This window comes from Oncorhynchus mykiss, chromosome 15 (genome assembly GCF_057628025.1).
Source record: "Oncorhynchus mykiss isolate SJ-2025 chromosome 15, ASM5762802v1, whole genome shotgun sequence".
In the NCBI taxonomy this organism is placed as follows: domain Eukaryota; kingdom Metazoa; phylum Chordata; class Actinopteri; order Salmoniformes; family Salmonidae; genus Oncorhynchus; species Oncorhynchus mykiss.
In genome coordinates, this window is record NC_143036.1 from 82,696,575 (window position 1) to 82,715,983 (window position 19,409).

Sequence of the window (19,409 nt, forward strand, 5' to 3'; positions counted from 1 at the left end):
CTGACAGGAGAGAACATCTGGTTTCTAACTATCCTCAACATGTAAATCTGACAGGAGATAACATCTGGTTTCTTACTATCCTCGCTCCTCAACATGTAAATCTGTCATCGTCATCCAGACCATAAATTCTGATATTAAACCTTCTATTTTTGTCAATCCACTAGTCAGGATTGGAACTTCACAACGTTACACCCAGAAAGGTGAAAGTGTTAAAGTTACAGGAGTTATGTGTGGGGCAACCTTAGCATTTTCTGATTGGTCAATTCTTGGAAGCAATACCATCTGTTCATTGGCTAGTCAGAGCAATTCTTCTGATTGAGATCGAGCACAGCAATGTGATTGGCTGTGTATTATTGACATTGCAATACCCATAAGGAAATACAGTTGAACAGTTCACACAGTTTCATTCTATGATTTCATAACCTAAATGTTATTTATTTTATTGTAGCTCCTTTGTTGACAATAATTAAATGTGTTATTAGATGTGTACATTCATTATGTTATTGCATTAATACAGTCTGAACAGTAGTTATTTGGGGGAAGTTACCAACATAAAAGTGGAATATTGGAATATGTCTGACAAGAGGAACAGTCCTGCCCAGTGTGAAAGCCAGCACACACAGCCTTACACACTCAGCTCCCTGTATTCAATCAGCTGCACTTCTACAGCTTCACCTGGAGGGGCGACAGAAACAACACGATTTAAGGGACAGGACAAACAAGACCAATGACAGACAACACATCTTATCTGAAAGACTCCTGACATAAATGTCCCAATAGAGTCACTATGATCCAGAAACGGACTGGCCATAGGACATTTTGGGACCAGATGGGCCGGTCCATCTTTAAGCAGAGTGGGCTGGCCTAAATTGTGTGTTTGCAAAGAACAACTGTTTGGGGAGGGGGGGGGGGGGGCTAGTGTGTTAGAAGATACATGTAAATGTTGAAAAGAAAAACAGTCACATATCAATCATCACAGATGGCACCTGTACATAGCCCACCTATAATTTAGCCCAAACAACTACCTCTTTCCCTACTGTATTTTATTTATTTATTTATTTTGCTCCTTTGCACCCCATTATTTTTATTTCTACTTTGCACATTCTCCCATTGCAAATCTACCATTCCAGTGTTTTACTTGCTATATTGTATTTACTTTGCCACCATGGCCTTTTTGCCTTTACCTCCCTTATCTCACCTCATTTGCTCACATCGTATATAGACTTGTTTATACTGTATTATTGACTGTATGTTTGTTTTACTCCATGTGTAACTCTGTGTTGTTGTTTGTGTCGAACTGCTTTGCTTTATCTTGGCCAGGTCGCAGTTGTAAATGAGAACGTGTTCTCAACTAGCCTACCTGGTTAAATAAAGGTGTTCTCAACTGGCCTACCTGGTTAAATAAAGGTGTTCTCAACTAGCCTACCTGGTTATATAAAGGTGTTCTCAACTAGCCTACCTGGTTAAATAAAGGTGTTCTCAACTAGCCTACCTGGTTAAATAAAGGTGTTCTCAACTTGCCTACCTGGTTAAATAAAGGTGTTCTCAACTAGCCTACCTGGTTAAATAAAGGTGAAATAAAATATAAAAACTGTTCACAATCCTCGACTGATTTCAAGACAAGATAAACATGTCATAAATAAATACGTCACTCACCGTAACGTCAGGACCAGACTCCACAGACAACAGGTTGGGTTGGTCCTCCTCTTCCTCCTCGTCACCAGTGGGAAACCAGCTAGGATAATATTACACAGACGGATTAGATTACATCAGATATTCGTTGATTTATTGATTTGATATTTAAAGTATTGGGACTCTCCAGCCGGAGACAACATTATATATGACCTCAGTTATATTACTCTGTCAACTAGTAACACAGAGATGAACATCACAGAGACATTAATACAGAGATGAACATCACAGAGACAACATTATATATGACCTCTGTTATATTACTCTGTCAACTAGTAATACAGAGATGAACATCACAGAGACAACATTATATATGACCTCAGTTATAATACTCTGTCAACTAGTAATACAGAGATGAACATCACAGAGACAACATTATATATGACCTCAGTTATATTACTCTGTCAACTAGTAACACAGAGATGAACATCACAGAGACAACATTATATATGACCTCAGTTATATTACTATGTCAACTAGTAATACAGAGATGAACATCACAGAGACATTAATACAGAGATGAACATCACAGAGACAACATTATATATTACCTCAGTTATATTACTCTGTCAACTAGTAACACAGAGATGAACATCACAGAGACAACATTATATATTACCTCAGTTATATTACTCTGTCAACTAGTAACACAGAGATGAACATCACAGAGACAATAACACAGAGATAACATCACAGAGACATTAATACAGAGATGAACATCACAGAGACATTAATACAGAGATGAACATCACAGAGACAACATTATATATGACCTCAGTTATATTACTCTGTCAACTAGTAACACAGAGATGAACATCACAGAGACAACATTATATATGACCTCAGTTATATTACTCTGTCAACTAGTAATACAGAGATGAACATCACAGAGATATTAATACAGAGATGAACATCACAGAGACAACATTATATATGACCTCAGTTATATTACTCTGTCAACTAGTAACACAGAGATGAACATCACAGAGACATTAATACAGAGATGAACATCACAGAGACAACATTATATATGACCTCAGTTATATTACTCTGTCAACTAGTAACACAGAGATGAACATCACAGAGATATTAAACATTAATACAGAGATGAACATCACAGAGACAACATTATATATGACCTCAGTTATATTACTCTGTCAACTAGTAACACAGAGATGAACATCACAGAGACAACATTACAGTGGGGCAAAAAAGTATTTAGTCAGCAACCAATTGTGCAAGTTCTCCCACTTAAAAAGATGAGAGAGGCCTGTCATTTTCATCATAGGTACACTTCAACTATGACAGACAAAATCAGAAAAAAAATCCAGAAAATCACATTGTAGGATTTTTAATTAATTTATTTGCAAATTATGGTGGAAAATAAGTATTTGGTCAATAACAAAAGTTTCTCAATACTTTGTTATATACCCTTTGTTGGCAATGACAGAGGTCAAACGTTTTCTGTAAGTCTTCACAAGGTTTTCACACACTGTTGCTGGTATTTTGGCCCATTCTTCAATGCAGATCTCCTCTAGAGATAGTTCTCAGAACCTCAGAACCGCCCTGGAACCATAGTTAGACGTTCTCAGAACCTCCCTGGAACCATAGTTAGACGTTCTCAGAACCTCCCTGGAACCATAGTAAAACGTTCCCAGAACCTCCCTGCAACCTAAAACGTAACGTTCCCAGAACAGGCTAACTCTTCGTTTTCAGAACGTTTAAAAAACGCTCCATTTTACCAGTCAGTAAAGTTATGGTTTCCTCCCAAGAACCAATGGTAAACCAAACATGAATGTTCCCACAACTTTAAATAAACCATATGCGCTAGTTGGGATTCCACTTCTTGTACTCCATGTCATATGCCAAGTTATGTTGACAAGGAGTAGAATGTTACCACAAAATAGACTGGTACCCAGTGTTGTGTCTTTACTATCATTAAACTGAAGATTCATCTTTATCAAATAACTCTCTGTAATTATTATTACGCGATTAAACTGATTAATCATGTAACTGTAATTAACTAGGAAGTCGGGGCACCAAGGAAAATATTCAGATTACTAAATTGTAATTTTCCTAATAGATATTTTAATATCTGATCAATTAGTGTGTCGTCGGGGTCTCTGTTGAAAAGTTTGTTTCTGTTGGAGAGTGTCTGTCCTCTCTCGCTCTCTGTCTCGTAGTTAGAATGGATAGTTCAGAGTGACATTCATTCATGTGGTTATAGAATAGATGTTTCGGCAGTTGTCGGTCTTCGCGTTCAATGATACCAAATTCCTAGCTGCAGACTAGTAATTCATATCAAAGACTTGTTCTTATTCTGTCAGTATCGATAGTCTAAGATTTTAACCACGTGGTATGATTAAAAGATTCAGCCATCTACTCAAACCTTGGCCCTCTCGTTATCGAGGTAAGCTGGTCTGCAACCTTTGTCCTCTTGTGATTGAGAGAAACATGGTCTGATGAGAAATTCTCAAAGTGGGGGTTTTATTCGGGAGTTGCAGAAAAGGGCCTGTCCCAGGATGCCCGACCCTACTGGGCTCATGGACGGTCCTCTGATTTAGTTAAACTCAAAAGAGAATTGGAGTTTCCTTCATTAAACTGTCCAAAATCACATTACACTCATTTCAAACAGTATCATCCTTACTCATTCATCTTATACAACAATTAGATGTAAACCTCATATCTGAGGCTATTATATAAACAGCATTATGGTAATGTGGTCGCATTGGCTACCATGAGTTTCACCAAATTGTCGCAAATGGACCAGTTCGTAGCTGGATTCTTCACCAATCTTTTATACCTGCTTCAGAACATAAATGTTGTTGGGACCTCAAGTTCTGTGAGGTTGAAGAAATTCCTTTGTTCTCTATGAAAATTCTCTCTGTCTCTATACTGTGGCCATGAGGAAATAATCTCCTCCAAGAATTTACGACCTCTCTCTGACCACAGCAGCCTGTGTGTAGAAGACAGGGAAAGGGGGATGGGGCTTGCTGTACCCAAAGAGGGCAACGTCATGACACCAGGCTATGGAGATCCGTAGGGTTGAGAGCCTGTTTTTCGAGGGAGACCTGGCAAGACTTGTTTAGCAGGACCTAGCTAACTGTAGACTTAGTTAGCAGGACCAGGCTAACTGTAGACTTAGTTAGCAGGACCAGGCTAACTGTAGAATTAGATAGCTGGACCAGGCTAACTGTAGACTTAGTTAGCAGGACCAGGCTAACTGTACACTTAGTTAGCAGGACCAGGCTAACTGTCGACTTAGATAGCAGGACCAGGCTAACTGTATAATTAGATAGCAGGACCAGGCTAACTGTGGAATTAGATAGCAGGACCAGGCTAACTGTAGAATTAGATAGCAGGACCAGGCTAACTGTAGAATTAGATAGCAGGACCAGGCTAACTGTGGAATTAGATAGCAGGACCAGGCTAACTGTGGAATTAGATAGCAGGACCAGGCTAACTGTAGACTTAGATAGCAGGACAAGGCTAACTGTAAACTTGATTAGCAGGACCAGGCTAACTGTAGACTTAGATAGCAGCATTCGTAAGTTAGGCTAACTGTAGACCTAAGTCAGGCTAACCGCACCTGGAGGTGAAGAGAGCCTTCTCGTTGATCATCTGGGCTCTGAAGATGTTGACAGCCTTGTAGATGTCTATCACATCCTGGTACTTCTCCAGTAGATGCCTGAAGAGAGAGACAGGATAGAAAAGAGTCACTCCACAATATCACCACACCTGACAAGATTAAACACAACAATGTGGAGTTCAGACACTATAAACTTCCATTGGCAATCAATATCATCAATATAAATTAACATGTATTATATCATCAATATCAACCAGCATACCTCATATCATCAATATCAACCAGCATACCTCATATCATCAATATCAACCAGCATACCTCATATCATCAATATCAACCAGCATATATTATATCAACAATATAAATCAGCATACATTATATTGTATCAGTTGTATTACATTATAATATCCTTAATATACCTGTAATATGTCCCAGACTCATCCTTCTGGTTCCTCTGGTCTGGCTTCATGTCCTCTCTCCCCCACTGGTAGCAGGGGCAGGGGAAGAGGTTTAGCCAGGGGTAGAGGCAGGGGCTGGGGCCTTGTCTGGTCCTCTCTCCCAGGGGCAGGTTCTGTGCCAGGTAAGGTCTGAGCAGGGCTCTGGGCAGCAGAGACACCAGCCAGTAGATGGGCTCCTCATTTACAATGTCATGGAAGCTCTGGAGGTACTGACGCACAGCTGCAGAGGGCTGGATGGAGGACAGGTTCTGTAGGCAGGAAGAGGAAGAGATGGAGGAAGTGAGACAAAGAGTTTACTATGTGGTTATGGCTAAGCTTAGCCGAATACATTTCAACTCAGTTTCACAGTTCGTGACATTTAATAAAAGTTAAATTCAATGTCTTAGGATCACCACTTTATTTTAAGAATGTGAAGTGTCAGCATAATAGTAGAGAGAATGATTTATTTCAGCTTTTATTTATTTCATCACATTCCCAGTGAGTCAGAAATGTATATACACTCAATTAGTATTAGGTAGCATTGCCTATAAATTGTTTAACTTGGGTCAAACATTTCGGTTAGCCTTCCACAAGCTTCCCACATTCAGGTGGGTATGCCTCATTGTTCGCATACGCTGTTTCAGTTCTGCCCACAAATCTTCTATGGGATTGAGGTCAGCGCTTTGTGATGGCCACTCCAATACCTTGACTTTGTTGTCCTTGAGCCATTTTGCCACAACTTTGGAAGTATTCTTGGGGTCATTGTCCGTTTTGTAATTTATTATAGCTGTTTTTATAGCTGCACCAGGTTGGATCTGAATGTAATTGGGTTTCTCAAATATCCTGTAAATTAAAACCTTCCCTGTCATGTTTCAGGCACCAAATGTTCTTAAAGGAAGTGGCTTATTGATTATATGAAGATGTTTTAATATTCCCAGATGACTGGAAACCAGCTATAAACTGTAATGCTAAAAGACCTTGAACTGAATGGAGTCAAAAAGGGAAAAGATAGAAGATATGATTGGTTTACGTTTTGGGGGTGTGTCTAAATACACCAAAACCTGGGTAACTGAAATTGAACTAGAAATTAACCAAAACAAAAAAAGGTTAAAATTGAGTAATTGAAAATGTTTATGGAAGGTTTTTGGAATTGATAAATCACCTACTACGTTCTAGTTGAATTTTCTTGCTATAAATCCTCTTAAATTATATATTAATATATATTATCTTAAATTGTATAAATAGATATGTTATCTTAAATTGTACATTAAGATATACACTGCTCAAAAAAATAAAGGGAACACTAAAATAACACATCCTAGATCTGAATGAATGAAATATTCTTATTAAATAATTTTTTCTTTACTTAGTTGAATGTGCTGAAAACAAAATCACACAAAAATTATCAATGGAAATCAAATTTATCAACCCATGGAGGTCTGGATTTGGAGTCACACTCAAAATTAAAGTGGAAAACCACACTACAGGCTGATCCAACTTTGATGTAATGTCCTTGAAACAAGTCAGAATTAGGCTCAGTAGTGTGTGTGTGGCCTCCACGTGCCTGTATGACCTCCCTACAACGCCTGGGCATGCTCCTGATGAGGTGGCGGATGGTCTCCTGAGGGATCTCCTCCCAGACCTGGACTAAAGCATCCCCCAACTCCTGGACATCTGTGGTGCAACGTGGCGTTGGTGGATGGAGTAAGACATGATGTCCCAGATGTGCTCAATTGGATTCAGGTCTGGGGAACGGGCGGGCCAGTCCATAGCATCAATGCCTTCCTCTTGCAGGAACTGCTGACACACTCCAGCCACATGAGGTCTAGCATTGTCTTACAGTAGGAGGAACCCAGGGCCAACCGCACCAGCATATGGTCTAACAAGGGGTCTGAGGATCTCATCTCGGTACCTAATGGCAGTCAGGCTACCTCTGGCGAGCACATGGAGGGCTGTGCGGCCCCCAAAGAAAAGCCACCCCACACCATGACTGACCCACCGCCAAACCGGTCATGCTGGAGGATGTTGCAGGCAGCAGAACGTTGGCAGTGTTCCTCCTGCTCCCACTTGCACAAAGGCGGAGGTAGCGGTCCTGCTGCTGGGTTGTTGCCCTCCTACGGCCTCCTCCATGTCTCCTAATGTACTGGCCTGTCTCCTGGTAGCGCCTCCATGCTCTAGACAATACGCTGACAGACACAGAAAACCTTCTTGCCACAGCTCGCATTGATGTGCCATCCTGGATGAGCTGCACTACCTGAGCCACTTGTGTGGGTTGTAGACTCCGTCTCATGCTACCACTAGAGTGAAAGCAACGCCAGCATTCAAAAGTGACAGAAACATCAGCCATGAAGCATAGGTACTGAGAAGTGGTCTGTAGTCACCACCTACAGAACCACTCCTTTATTGGTGGGTGTCTTGCTAATTGCCTATAATTTCCACCTGTTGTCTATTCCATTTGCACAACAGCATGTGAAATGTATTGTCAATCAGTGTTGCTTCCTAAGTGGACAGTTTGATTTCACAGAAGTGTAATTGACTTGGAATTACATTGTGTTGTTTAAGTGTTCTCTTTATTTTTTTGAGCAGAGTATGTTTCTATTTAGAACCCTTCTGGACTTCCAAAGAACCCTTCTAGACTTCCAAAGAATCGTTCTAGACTTCCAAAGAATCCTTCTGAACTTCCAAAGAATCCTTCTGAACTTCCAAAGAATCCTTCTGAACTTCCAAAGAATCCTTCTGAACTTCCAAAGAATCCTTCTGAACTTCCAAAGAATCCTTCTGAACTTCCAAAGAATCCTTCTGAACTTCCAAAGAATCCTTCTGAACTTGTGTTGTTTAAGTGTTCCCTTTATTTTTTTGAGCAGTGTATGTTTCTATTTAGAACCCTTCTGGACTTCCAAAGAACCCTTCTAGACTTCCAAAGAATCATTCTAGACTTCCAAAGAATCCTTCTGAACTTCCAAAGAATCCTTCTGAACTTCCAAAGAATCCTTCTGAACTTCCAAAGAATCCTTCTGAACTTCCAAAGAATCCTTCTGAACTTCCAAAGAATCCTTCTGAACTTCCAAAGAATCCTTCTGAACTTGTGTTGTTTAAGTGTTCCCTTTATTTTTTTGACCAGTGTATTATCTTAAATTGTATATTAAGATGTATTATCTTAAATTGTATATTAAGATGTATTATCTTAAATTGTATATTAAGGGTGATTGTTATAACAGCTTCCTACCAGGTGTGGTTGAGTTTGGATCTGGGCCTCCTTCAGAGACTCCTGGTAGCGTTGATGTGTTCTCTGGAGAAACATCATGATGTCTGGAGGACCCTGGACTGTTCTGATCAGCACCTGGCTCATACACACATTTGTACTGTTATACAGAGCAACTTCTCTTAAGATAACTAGGAACGACAACCACGTATCACAGTCATAGTAAGTAAATCTTTGCGGTATTGGTTTAATTTCATGTATTTTCTTTTCACCCGCAGCATGGGGATGACTCTGTCCAAGTATAGCACCTCCTGGTGGCAGAAGTCAGCATAGCAGCGGGCAGGCAGACGTCTGGAATACATCCCTCTGAGGAAGGCTGAGTAGAGGATCTCATCTGCTACTCTCTCATTGGTCTCCCACAGGACGTCATAAATACTCACCTCTCTAACCAGCTCTGGGGGAGGGAGGGAGGGAGGGGAGGGAGGGAGAGAGAGGGAGGGAGGGAGGGACAGTGTTCACAACTATGTGGGACATTTTATTTTTAATGATTAGTACAAAACTCTAAACAGTTCATCAAAAAGACAGTTGTTTCAAAACGAAGCAATTTTTTTTAAAATTGACTATTACAAGACACAAAATCATACAGTCACTTATTCACCAAACTTAATCGGTGTTTCATCTAGAAAAACATGTTTCACAATGCAACCCACTCTTTACTTTAGGTATGATTCTCTTCTCATTTGTTAAAATACATTTTACTATCACTCTAATACATGCCATTTGTGTGGCAGGTGTTTTTCTCCAAAGTGTTGGTATGTAACCTCAGTGGGAATCAAACCCACAGCTCTGGTGTTGCTGGTGCCATGCTCATACTAACTGAGCCACACACACTATAATACATAAGAATATTATACATAAGAATCAAACCCACAGCTCTGGTGTTGCTGGTGCCATGCTCATACACACTGAGCCACACACACTATAATACATAAGAATATAATACGTAAGAATCAAACCCACAGCTCTGATGTTGCTGGTGCCATGCTCATACTAACTGAGCCACACACACTATAATACATAAGAATCAAACCCACAGCTCTGGTGTTGCTGGTGCCATGCTCATACTAACTGAGCCACACACTATATTACATAAGAATATAATACATAAGACACTAAAATCACATTGAACCATGGAGGGATTAGTCGAATTAGCAATGTATGTAACCTGTATTCCTGAATTCTAAATAACAGGCTCTCCTACTATCTAGAACAGTCTACTATCCACTATCTAGAACCGTCTACTATCCACTATCTAGAACAGTCTACTATCTAGAACAGTCTACTACTGCTATCCACTATCGACAACAGTCTGCTATCTAGAACAGTCTACTATCTAGAACAGTCCACTATCCACTATCTAGAACAGTCCACTATCCACCATCTAGAACAGTCCACTATCCACTATCTAGAACAGTCCACTATCTACTATCTACTATCTAGAACAGTCTACTATCTAGAACAGTCTACTATCTACTATCTAGAACAGTCTACTATCTACTGTCTAGAACAGTCTACTATCCACTATCTAGAACAGTATACTATCTACTATCTACTATCTAGAACAGTCTGCTATCCACTATCTAGAACAGTCTGCTATCCACTATCTAGAACAGTATACTATCTACTATCTAGAACAGTCTGCTATCCACTATCTAGAACAGTCTGCTATCCACTATCTAGAACAGTATACTATCTACTATCTAGAACAGTCTGCTATCCACTATCTAGAACAGTCTGCTATCCACTATCTAGAACAGTCTGCTATCCACTATCTAGAACAGTCTGCTATCCACTATCTAGAACAGTCTGCTATCCACTATCTAGAACAGTCTGCTATCCACTATCTACTATCTAGAACAGTCTACTATCTAGAACAGTCTACTATCTACTGTCTAGAACAGTCTACTATCCACTATCTAGAACAGTATACTATCTACTATCTAGAACAGTCTGCTATCCACTATCTAGAACAGTCTGCTATCCACTATCTAGAACAGTCCGCTATCCGTTATCTAGAACAGTATACTATCTACTATCTAGAACAGTCTGCTATCCACTATCTAGAACAGTCTGCTATCCACTATCTAGAACAGTCTGCTATCCACTATCTAGAACAGTCTGCTATCTAGAACAGTCCACTATCCACTATCTAGAACAGTCCACTATCCACTATCTAGAACAGTCTACTATCTACTATCTACTATCTAGAACAGTCTACTATCTAGAACAGTCTACTATCTACTATCTAGAACAGTCTACTATCTACTGTCTAGAACAGTCTACTATCCACTATCTAGAACAGTATACTATCTACTATCCACTATCTAGAACAGTCTGCTATCCACTATCTAGAACAGTATACTATCTACTATCTAGAACAGTCTGCTATCCACTATCTAGAACAGTCTGCTATCCACTATCTAGAACAGTATACTATCCACTATCTAGAACAGTCTGCTATCCACTATCTAGAACAGTCTGCTATCCACTATCTAGAACAGTCTGCTATCCACTATCTAGAACAGTCTGCTATCCACTATCTAGAACAGTCTGCTATCCACTATCTAGAACAGTCTGCTATCCACTATCTAGAACAGTCTGCTATCCACTATCTACTATCTAGAACAGTCTACTATCTAGAACAGTCTACTATCTACTATCTAGAACAGTCTACTATCTACTGTCTAGAACAGTCTACTATCCACTATCTAGAACAGTATACTATCTACTATCTAGAACAGTCTGCTATCCACTATCTAGAACAGTCTGCTATCCACTATCTAGAACAGTCCGCTATCCGTTATCTAGAACAGTATACTATCTACTATCTAGAACAGTCTGCTATCCACTATCTAGAACAGTCTGCTATCCACTATCTAGAACAGTCTGCTATCCACTATCTAGAACAGTCTGCTATCCACTATCTAGAACAGTCTACTATATATTATCTAGAACAAGCTGGTCAGCTTGCTGATGAACAGAATGCTTTCAGAAAGCCAGAGTGTTTGACGTGATTTTTGTTGTTATGTAACTTCAATTGATTGACCGGTGCGTTAATCGACTCCAGGGGGTGAAACAACTTGCCTTTGTTTTTTCTGGGGGGGTTTTCAAATGTTGAGGGAAAATATATGTTGCTGAAGGGAGGGTAATCCATTTTCATTTCAGAGAGGTTTTATCCATGTGACCCTGGAGTGTGGGGCAGTTAGGTCACATATTTCACCACTAACAACTACAGTCAGACTACTACACTTTCACTCATAAGGAATTAGACAAGTTTTAGGATATTATTTAGGGAGGAAATATGATATGGTGCATCTAGTGGAAGTAGTTTCGAAGTTTGTTAGTTTTACATTTTTTAGAGAGGTCAATTTTATCCATGTGACCCTTATTATAAATAATGTTTACTCCCGAGTCTGAGAAGATGTCATTATGTTTTGGTGATTAAATCAATGTTTTCAATGTATTTTACTGTGAACATATATTTTGGATCTCTGGTTGTGTGGTGAGAGAGATGTCTCCAAACAAAATGGATGCTCTATAAAAAGGTTTGGAATAGACAACTGGCTGCACCTGTTACCAGTTCAGAGTTCGGTACTAAGAGTTCTGGAAAAATCCCCAAATACTTAAATAGCATCAATATCAGTAAGAAAAAAAAAATCACTAGATGGTCATTTTAACTCTACAAGTATTGTTGTGGCAGTGGAAGAAATGTTAAAATGCTTTATTTAAGCAAAGTAGTGAAATATGGTATAATGTAAAAACAAAAAAATTATAAAAAATATGTGCCACTATCTGGTCTGTTTACTTTGATGGACTGCTATGTGAATTTTATTCCTTTGGAGTGTGAGGCAGTTAGATCATGTCACGACTTCCCCCGAAGTTGGTTCCCCTGCCTGTTTCGGGCGGCGCTCGGCGGTCGTCGTCACCGTCCTACTAGAAGGTGGTTCCCCTGCCTGTTCGGGCGGCGCTCGGCGGTCGTCGTCACCGTCCTACTAGAAGGTGGTTCCCCTGCCTGTTTCGGGCGGCGCTCGGCGGTCGTCGTCACCGGCCTACTAGAAGGTGGTTCCCCTGCCTGTTCGGGCGGCGCTCGGCGGTCGTCGTCACCGTCCTACTAGAAGGTGGCTCCCCTGCCTGTTTCGGGCGACGCTCGGCGGTCGTCGTCACCGTCCTACTAGCCGCCACCGATCCCTTTTTCGTTTGTCTTATTCGTTTCACCTGTGTTTGTTGTTTAATGAGCTTCCCTATTTTTAGTAGGTGGACCCGCCCTTATTTTGTGCAGGATTGTCTTTATGTCACGTGTGCGTTTTAGGTAGAGGTGGATTAATTTTCTTAACTGGGCACACCTGTGTTTTTTGGGTTGTCACGTTGTTGTCCGTGCCCTGTATTGTTGGGGTTATCATTTTTTTGCCCGAAGTAAAGAGCACTTTTCTCTGCGTCTGATTCCTTCACCCACCTAGTCCCGCGTGACAGATCACATATTTCACCACTAACAACTACAGTCAGACTACTACACTTTCACTCATAAGGAATTAGAAATGTTTCAGGATATTATTTAGGGAGGAAATATGATGTGGTGCATCTAGTGGAAGTAGTTTAGAAGTTTGTTAGGGTTAAATTTTAGTAGGTTGGTTTTAGTAGAGGGAGTGACTGTTGTAGAATAGTAGTCTTCAGTGGGTAGTAGTAGATAGATATTAGTAGCAGTAGATAACTGTTACATTTTACTGCACTGTCGGAACTAGAAGCACAAGCATTTCGCTGAACTCGCAATAACATCTGTTAAACACATGTATGTGACCAATAAAATGTTATTTTATTTCATTTTGTTGTTGTTGTTGTAAATGCAGTTAGACGGTTGAGTCCTCGGACTATCAACCTCGTGCGATCTTAAATCTGCACAGACGACTAATGACCTTATACACTGTCTGCTGACTGCCATGTATACAAGAAGGATGTATTCTTCTATAAAAGCAGAGACCCGACTATGTTCGTTAATCTTTCAACTCTGGACCCTTCTTGGAGATGGTTGATTGCTTCATTTAATGCAAATCTTATAAAAATGTTGTTTGAAAGAATCTGCAGTCTCTCTCTTCCTGTAGAATTGCTACCACAGGAAAGTGGGTTAGAGGTGATATAATTAGCATAACGCATAATCCGTCTTAATGAGAACATTCTAAAAGTTCTGTGGTAGTTAATTCAACAGTGGGAAGTTAGCTACATTAAACTAGTTCTATGGTAGTTAATTCAACAGCAGGAAGTTAGCTACATTAAACTAGTTCTATGGTAGTTAATTCAACAGTGGGAAGTTAGCTACATTAAACTAGTTCTATGGTAGTTAATTCAACAGTAGGAAGTTAGCTACATTAAACTAGTTCTATGGTAGTTAATTCAACAGTAGGAAGTTAGCTACATTAAACTAGTTCTATGGTAGTTAATTAAACAGTAGGAAGTTAGCTACATTAAACTAGTTCTATGGTAGTTAATTCAACAGCAGGAAGTTAGCTACATTAAACTAGTTCTATGGTAGTTAATTCAACAGTGGGAAGTTAGCTACATTAAACTAGTTCTATGGTAGTTAATTCAACAGTAGGAAGTTAGCTACATTAAACTAGTTCTATGGTAGTTAATTCAACAGTAGGAAGTTAGCTACATTAAACTAGTTCTATGGTAGTTAATTCAACAGTAGGAAGTTAGCTACATTAAACTAGTTCTATGGTAGTTAATTCAACAGTAGCAAGTTAGCTACATTAAACTAGTTATATGGTAGTTAATTCAACAGTAGGAAGTTAGCTACATTAAACTAGTTCTATGGTAGTTAATTCAACAGTAGGAAGTTAGCTACATTAAACTAGTTCTATGGTAGTTAATTCAACAGTAGCAAGTTAGCTACATTAAACTAGTTATATGGTAGTTAATTCAACAGTAGGAAGTTAGCTACATTAAATGAGTTGATGAAGTTACCAAAACAGCTGTATAGTTTAATTGGTAGAAGGTTTTTCTGTTCTAATTTTAGATTTGAATAGCAGAGTATACTAATAATGTGCTCTATGTTTTTGTCGAAGCTACAGGGAAAGTGGTCAAAGTCACATTGTTCAGAGTGAATAGACTGTTGGAAGTCAGATTTAAAATGGGAGATTTGAATCAAGGGATATTTAGAATGTTGAAGAAATCCCGTTAAAGAGGAAGAGGTTTTCTAGGAGGACAAAAAAGCTTACTAGTTTAAAATCAATTCCAGATCGGTCAACACGTTTTAAAGGGCAATACAGGTGCAGCTCCTTGTTGAATGGCACTCTGACATTTAGAAGATGACAGCTGTTCACTTCTAAATGTCAGAGTGCCATTCAACAAGGAGCTGCACCCGTAACATAATTAACTTATTGTCTATCCGAGGCAATGGGCCAAGACATTCCTACCTCTCTCGTGTGATTTCTTCTGACTTGGCAATGATGCTAAACCAGATCTAAAAGAAAATGAAATAAAAAAAGACTTGAATGTAATTGAGTTTTAATATGGTGCCTGTATAAAACATGTCCAGATACAAGACAGTGCTGCTACCTTGTCTCCATAGAACACACATAGAACCTCAGCTCTGCACAGGACACGTCATTCCAGCCCTGCCCACCTGTTGTCAAGACAAATCTCACTTCAGTTATTTCAATGTGCTCAGAGAGTGTGTGTGTGTGTGTGTGTGTGTGTGTGTGTGTGTGTACCTCCAGTGTGTAGCTCCATACAGTTCTCCCCCTGTCCAGAGTTACTGGGCTCATCCTCCTCCCAGTAGAAACTGTCAACAGCTGAGCCGTCACTCCACAGCCACATCCCCTCCTTATCACAGAAACACATTGATGTTTGATGTTTGATGTTTGATTGATGGATTGAAACCACTTCATTGTTTTTAAACAGAAAGTACGTTGAGCTTTTGCCTCTGTAAACTGTAGACATTTGACAGACTGGTTGACAGACTGACAGACTGACTGATGAATTATTGACCCAGTGTACCTGAGCTGCATCGTAGCCTCCCATCCAGACCGGATGGTCTGTGTGTCTCCTGACCAGATCCTGGACAAACACCTGTTGACCCGGGCTGTGAACCGACACCAGGTTCCCTCTGTGCTGGGAGCAGTACAACTAGAGAGACAGTCAGAGAACACTGTGTTAGCCCGCTGAGCTAAAGTCCTGGCAGTACCTCAGGGAGCAAAGATCAATGCAGGCTAGAAATGGAAATTTCCTGAATTAAATGTGTGTTTGTCTTGAAGTATCAATGGTTGTGAAATAGTATTAGTTGTAGGAGTGACAGCAGTAGAAGTAGTAGTATTGGTGACAGAAGTAGTACTATTAGTAGTAGTAGTTTTTAATTTAACTAGATTTTAAAGCATACAATTTTATGTGAAAAACGGATTTTAGCTTCATTCTTTTACCATGGATTTGCCCTAAATCAATGCCTAACCAACTCTACTACAGCAACAGAACAAGGTGACCTTTAGTTTCTCCCAATTACAAGAGTTACCTCTGCAGTGGCCCAGGTGGCCCAGACGGGGTAGAAGGAGAAGCAGCGATGCTCATTCTGATGCCACCCGGCTGGGCATGGTGACTGGGAGTCCACGCCTTCCACCTCCTCCTCTGTAGTGTTCACTACCCCCGGGGCAGCATCCAACCCTGGAACAACAACACACACCGACAGTATGTACTGTTCAAGAGCTGTGCTTGACTTAGTTTACCTGGTACATTGGAAGCAATTAATGGAATAATCCCAAAAATGCAAACTAAGCTAGATCAAGTAGCACCTCAAATACTTTATAGCATCTAGAGTTGGGTTTGACCAGATACAATGCTATTTTACTGTAAACAAATTGACAACAGACTTTCAGCAGGCTTCAACATGCACAGCGTTTACACAGATGGTTGATGATGTTTGGCCGAGTGAAATTCATGATCAAAAGATTGTAGGAGTTGTTTTGTTAGACTCAGTGTGGCCTTTGACGTCATCATTCATAGTCTATGGCTTTACACCTCCTGCTATAATGTAGATAAAGAGTCGCCTGTTTAAATAAATAACAATTTGTATATAAGAATGTGTTCTTGATTACAGACCTGCCTAGTTAAATAAAGGTTAAGAATTTGTTCTTAACTGACCTGCCTATTTATATAAAGGTTAAATAAAAAAAGTGTTTTAACAGAACACAAGTTTTCTATCAATCATTTTAACTGTTTACACACACCGTCTGTTTTTCAAGTTTCATATTCACCTGTTGAGAGGTGCAGAGCCATCACTATACAACAAAGCAGCAGAGACATTCTGCCAACCGACCTACAGAGGAAACAATGATATTACAGTACATAACAACTCTACATTTAACAACCTCTAATAGTGTTAAAGGGATCCTGGATACCATTTTAATGTCTCCTTGTGCATTAGGAAGGAAGGTAGTGGTTGTTTCACGAGCAAATGCTATCTAGCAGTAGCACAATGACTGGAAGTCTACAGGTACGTTAGCATTGCTAATACACCTGTAGACTTCCAGTCATTGAACTAGAATCGTACATTGTGCATTTAACATAACTTATTTTAAAATGACATCGCTTAACATGACACAACAACACAAATTAACTTTTAAGTGACATCAGTTAACATGACATAACAGAGCAGCTCCATCTGTAAAGTAGCACATTACCTGGACATGAATCAGAGAATGTTGAGAGTAACACAGTGACAGTAGTAGTAGTAGCTTGGTCTTGGTAGCATAGCTCAGAATCAGAGAATGTTGAGAGTACCTGAGCTGGCTAGAAACAGTGACTGTAGTAGTAGTAGCTTGGTCTTGGTAGTATAGCTCAGAATCAGAGAATGTTGAGAGTACCTGAGCTGGCTACTGCTTCTGGCTTGGATTAGTCACTGTTGAGGAGGAGGAGGAGGAGTGAAATGAAGTGATGTAAGGAGAAGAGATGAGGAAATAATAAGGTACTGCAGAACAGCAACCAGACCGACCATATCCTCCTCTCTACACTAGTGGGTGTGTCCTAAAAGCCTCAGCCCTGCCCACTCTCATTATCAGTCAGACTAGAATCACATCAACATCCTGCTAGTTCCAACAACACATCTCCTGTTCTGACAGACTAGAATCACATCAACATCTTACTAGTTCTAACAATACATATCCTGTTCTGACAGACTAGAATCACATCAACATCCTGCTAGTTCTAACAACACATCTCCTGTTCTGACAGACTAGAAACACATCAACAACCTGCTAGTTCTAACAACACATCTCCTGTTCTGACTGACTAGAATCACATCAACAACCTACTAGTTCTAACAACACATCTCCTGTTCTGACAGACTAGAATTACATCAACAACCTGCTAGTTCTAACAACACATCTCCTGTTCTGACAGACTAGAATCACATCAACAACCTACTAGTTCTAACAACACATCTCCTGTTCTGACAGACTAGAATTACATCAACAACCTGCTAGTTCTAACAACACATCTCCTGTTCTGACAGACTAGAATTACATCAACAACCTGCTAGTTCTAACAATACATATCCTGTTCTGACAGACTAGAATCACATCAACAACCTACTAGTTCTAACAACACATCTCCTGCTCTGACAGACTAGAATTACATCAACAACCTGCTAGTTCTAACAACACATCTCCTGCTCTGACAGACTAGAATCACATCAACAACCTGCTAGTTCTAACAACACATCTCCTGCTCTGACAGACTAGAATTACATCAACAACCTGCTAGTTCTAACAACACATCTCCTGCTCTGACAGAAGACACAGAGAAAACCCTAAATTTCTCGCATGGAACAGCCTTCATTTCTCAGAACAAGAATAGACTGACGAGTTTCAGAAGAAAGTTCTTTGTTTCTGGCCATTTTGAGCCTGTAATCCAACCCACAAATGCTGATGCTCCAGATACTCAACTAGTCTAAAGAAGGCCAGTTTTATTTCTTCTTTAATCAACACGAAAGTTTTTCAGCTGTGCTAACATAATTGCAAGAGGGTTTTCTAATGATCAATTAGCCTTTTTAATAAGATAAAGTTAGATTAGCTAACACAACGTGCCGTCAGAGGAATGATGGTTGCTGATAATGGGCCTCAGTTCAATCAATGTAGATATTCCACTAAAAAAAAATAACCTGTTTCCAGCTACAATAGTCACTTACAACATTAACAATGTCTACACTGTATTTCTGATCAATTTCATGTTATTGTAACGGGCAAAACATTTGCTTTTCTTCCATAAACAAGGACATTTTTAAGAAAATCCCAAACTTTTGAACGGTAGTTTATATCAAAATAATGAAATACATATTTCAATGTCCAGATGTAGAAAGTTTTACCAATAATTTACCAATAATTCATTAATTTAGTAACACCATCCTCATAAATTATACTGTTAAAGATATTCTGCCCTATAAACC

General features: G+C 39.7%; 1 protein-coding gene across 3 annotated transcripts; it reads right to left on the reverse strand.

Annotated features, from left to right (window-relative positions):
• Positions 1-401: 401 nt before the first annotated feature.
• Positions 402-17,940, reverse strand: LOC110507941 (uncharacterized). Of its 3 annotated transcripts, none has more exons than XM_090201403.1 (13): positions 17,830-17,940; positions 17,221-17,282; positions 16,482-16,630; positions 15,974-16,102; positions 15,688-15,799; positions 15,533-15,599; positions 15,391-15,437; positions 9,193-9,374; positions 8,945-9,058; positions 5,701-5,987; positions 5,282-5,380; positions 1,657-1,735; positions 402-675 (listed from the first exon to the last, which is right to left on the reverse strand). In XM_090201403.1, exons 2-13 carry the CDS (start codon positions 17,267-17,269, stop codon positions 664-666), a joined length of 1,326 nt encoding a protein of 441 aa, XP_090057529.1. In that variant the 5' UTR covers positions 17,270-17,282; positions 17,830-17,940; the 3' UTR covers positions 402-663. The 3 variants fall into 3 exon arrangements, with proteins under 3 accessions (XP_090057529.1, XP_090057530.1, XP_090057528.1); XM_090201404.1 differs by having other exon boundaries at positions 17,747-17,932; XM_090201402.1 differs by having other exon boundaries at positions 17,647-17,849.
• Positions 17,941-19,409: the final 1,469 nt, after the last annotated feature.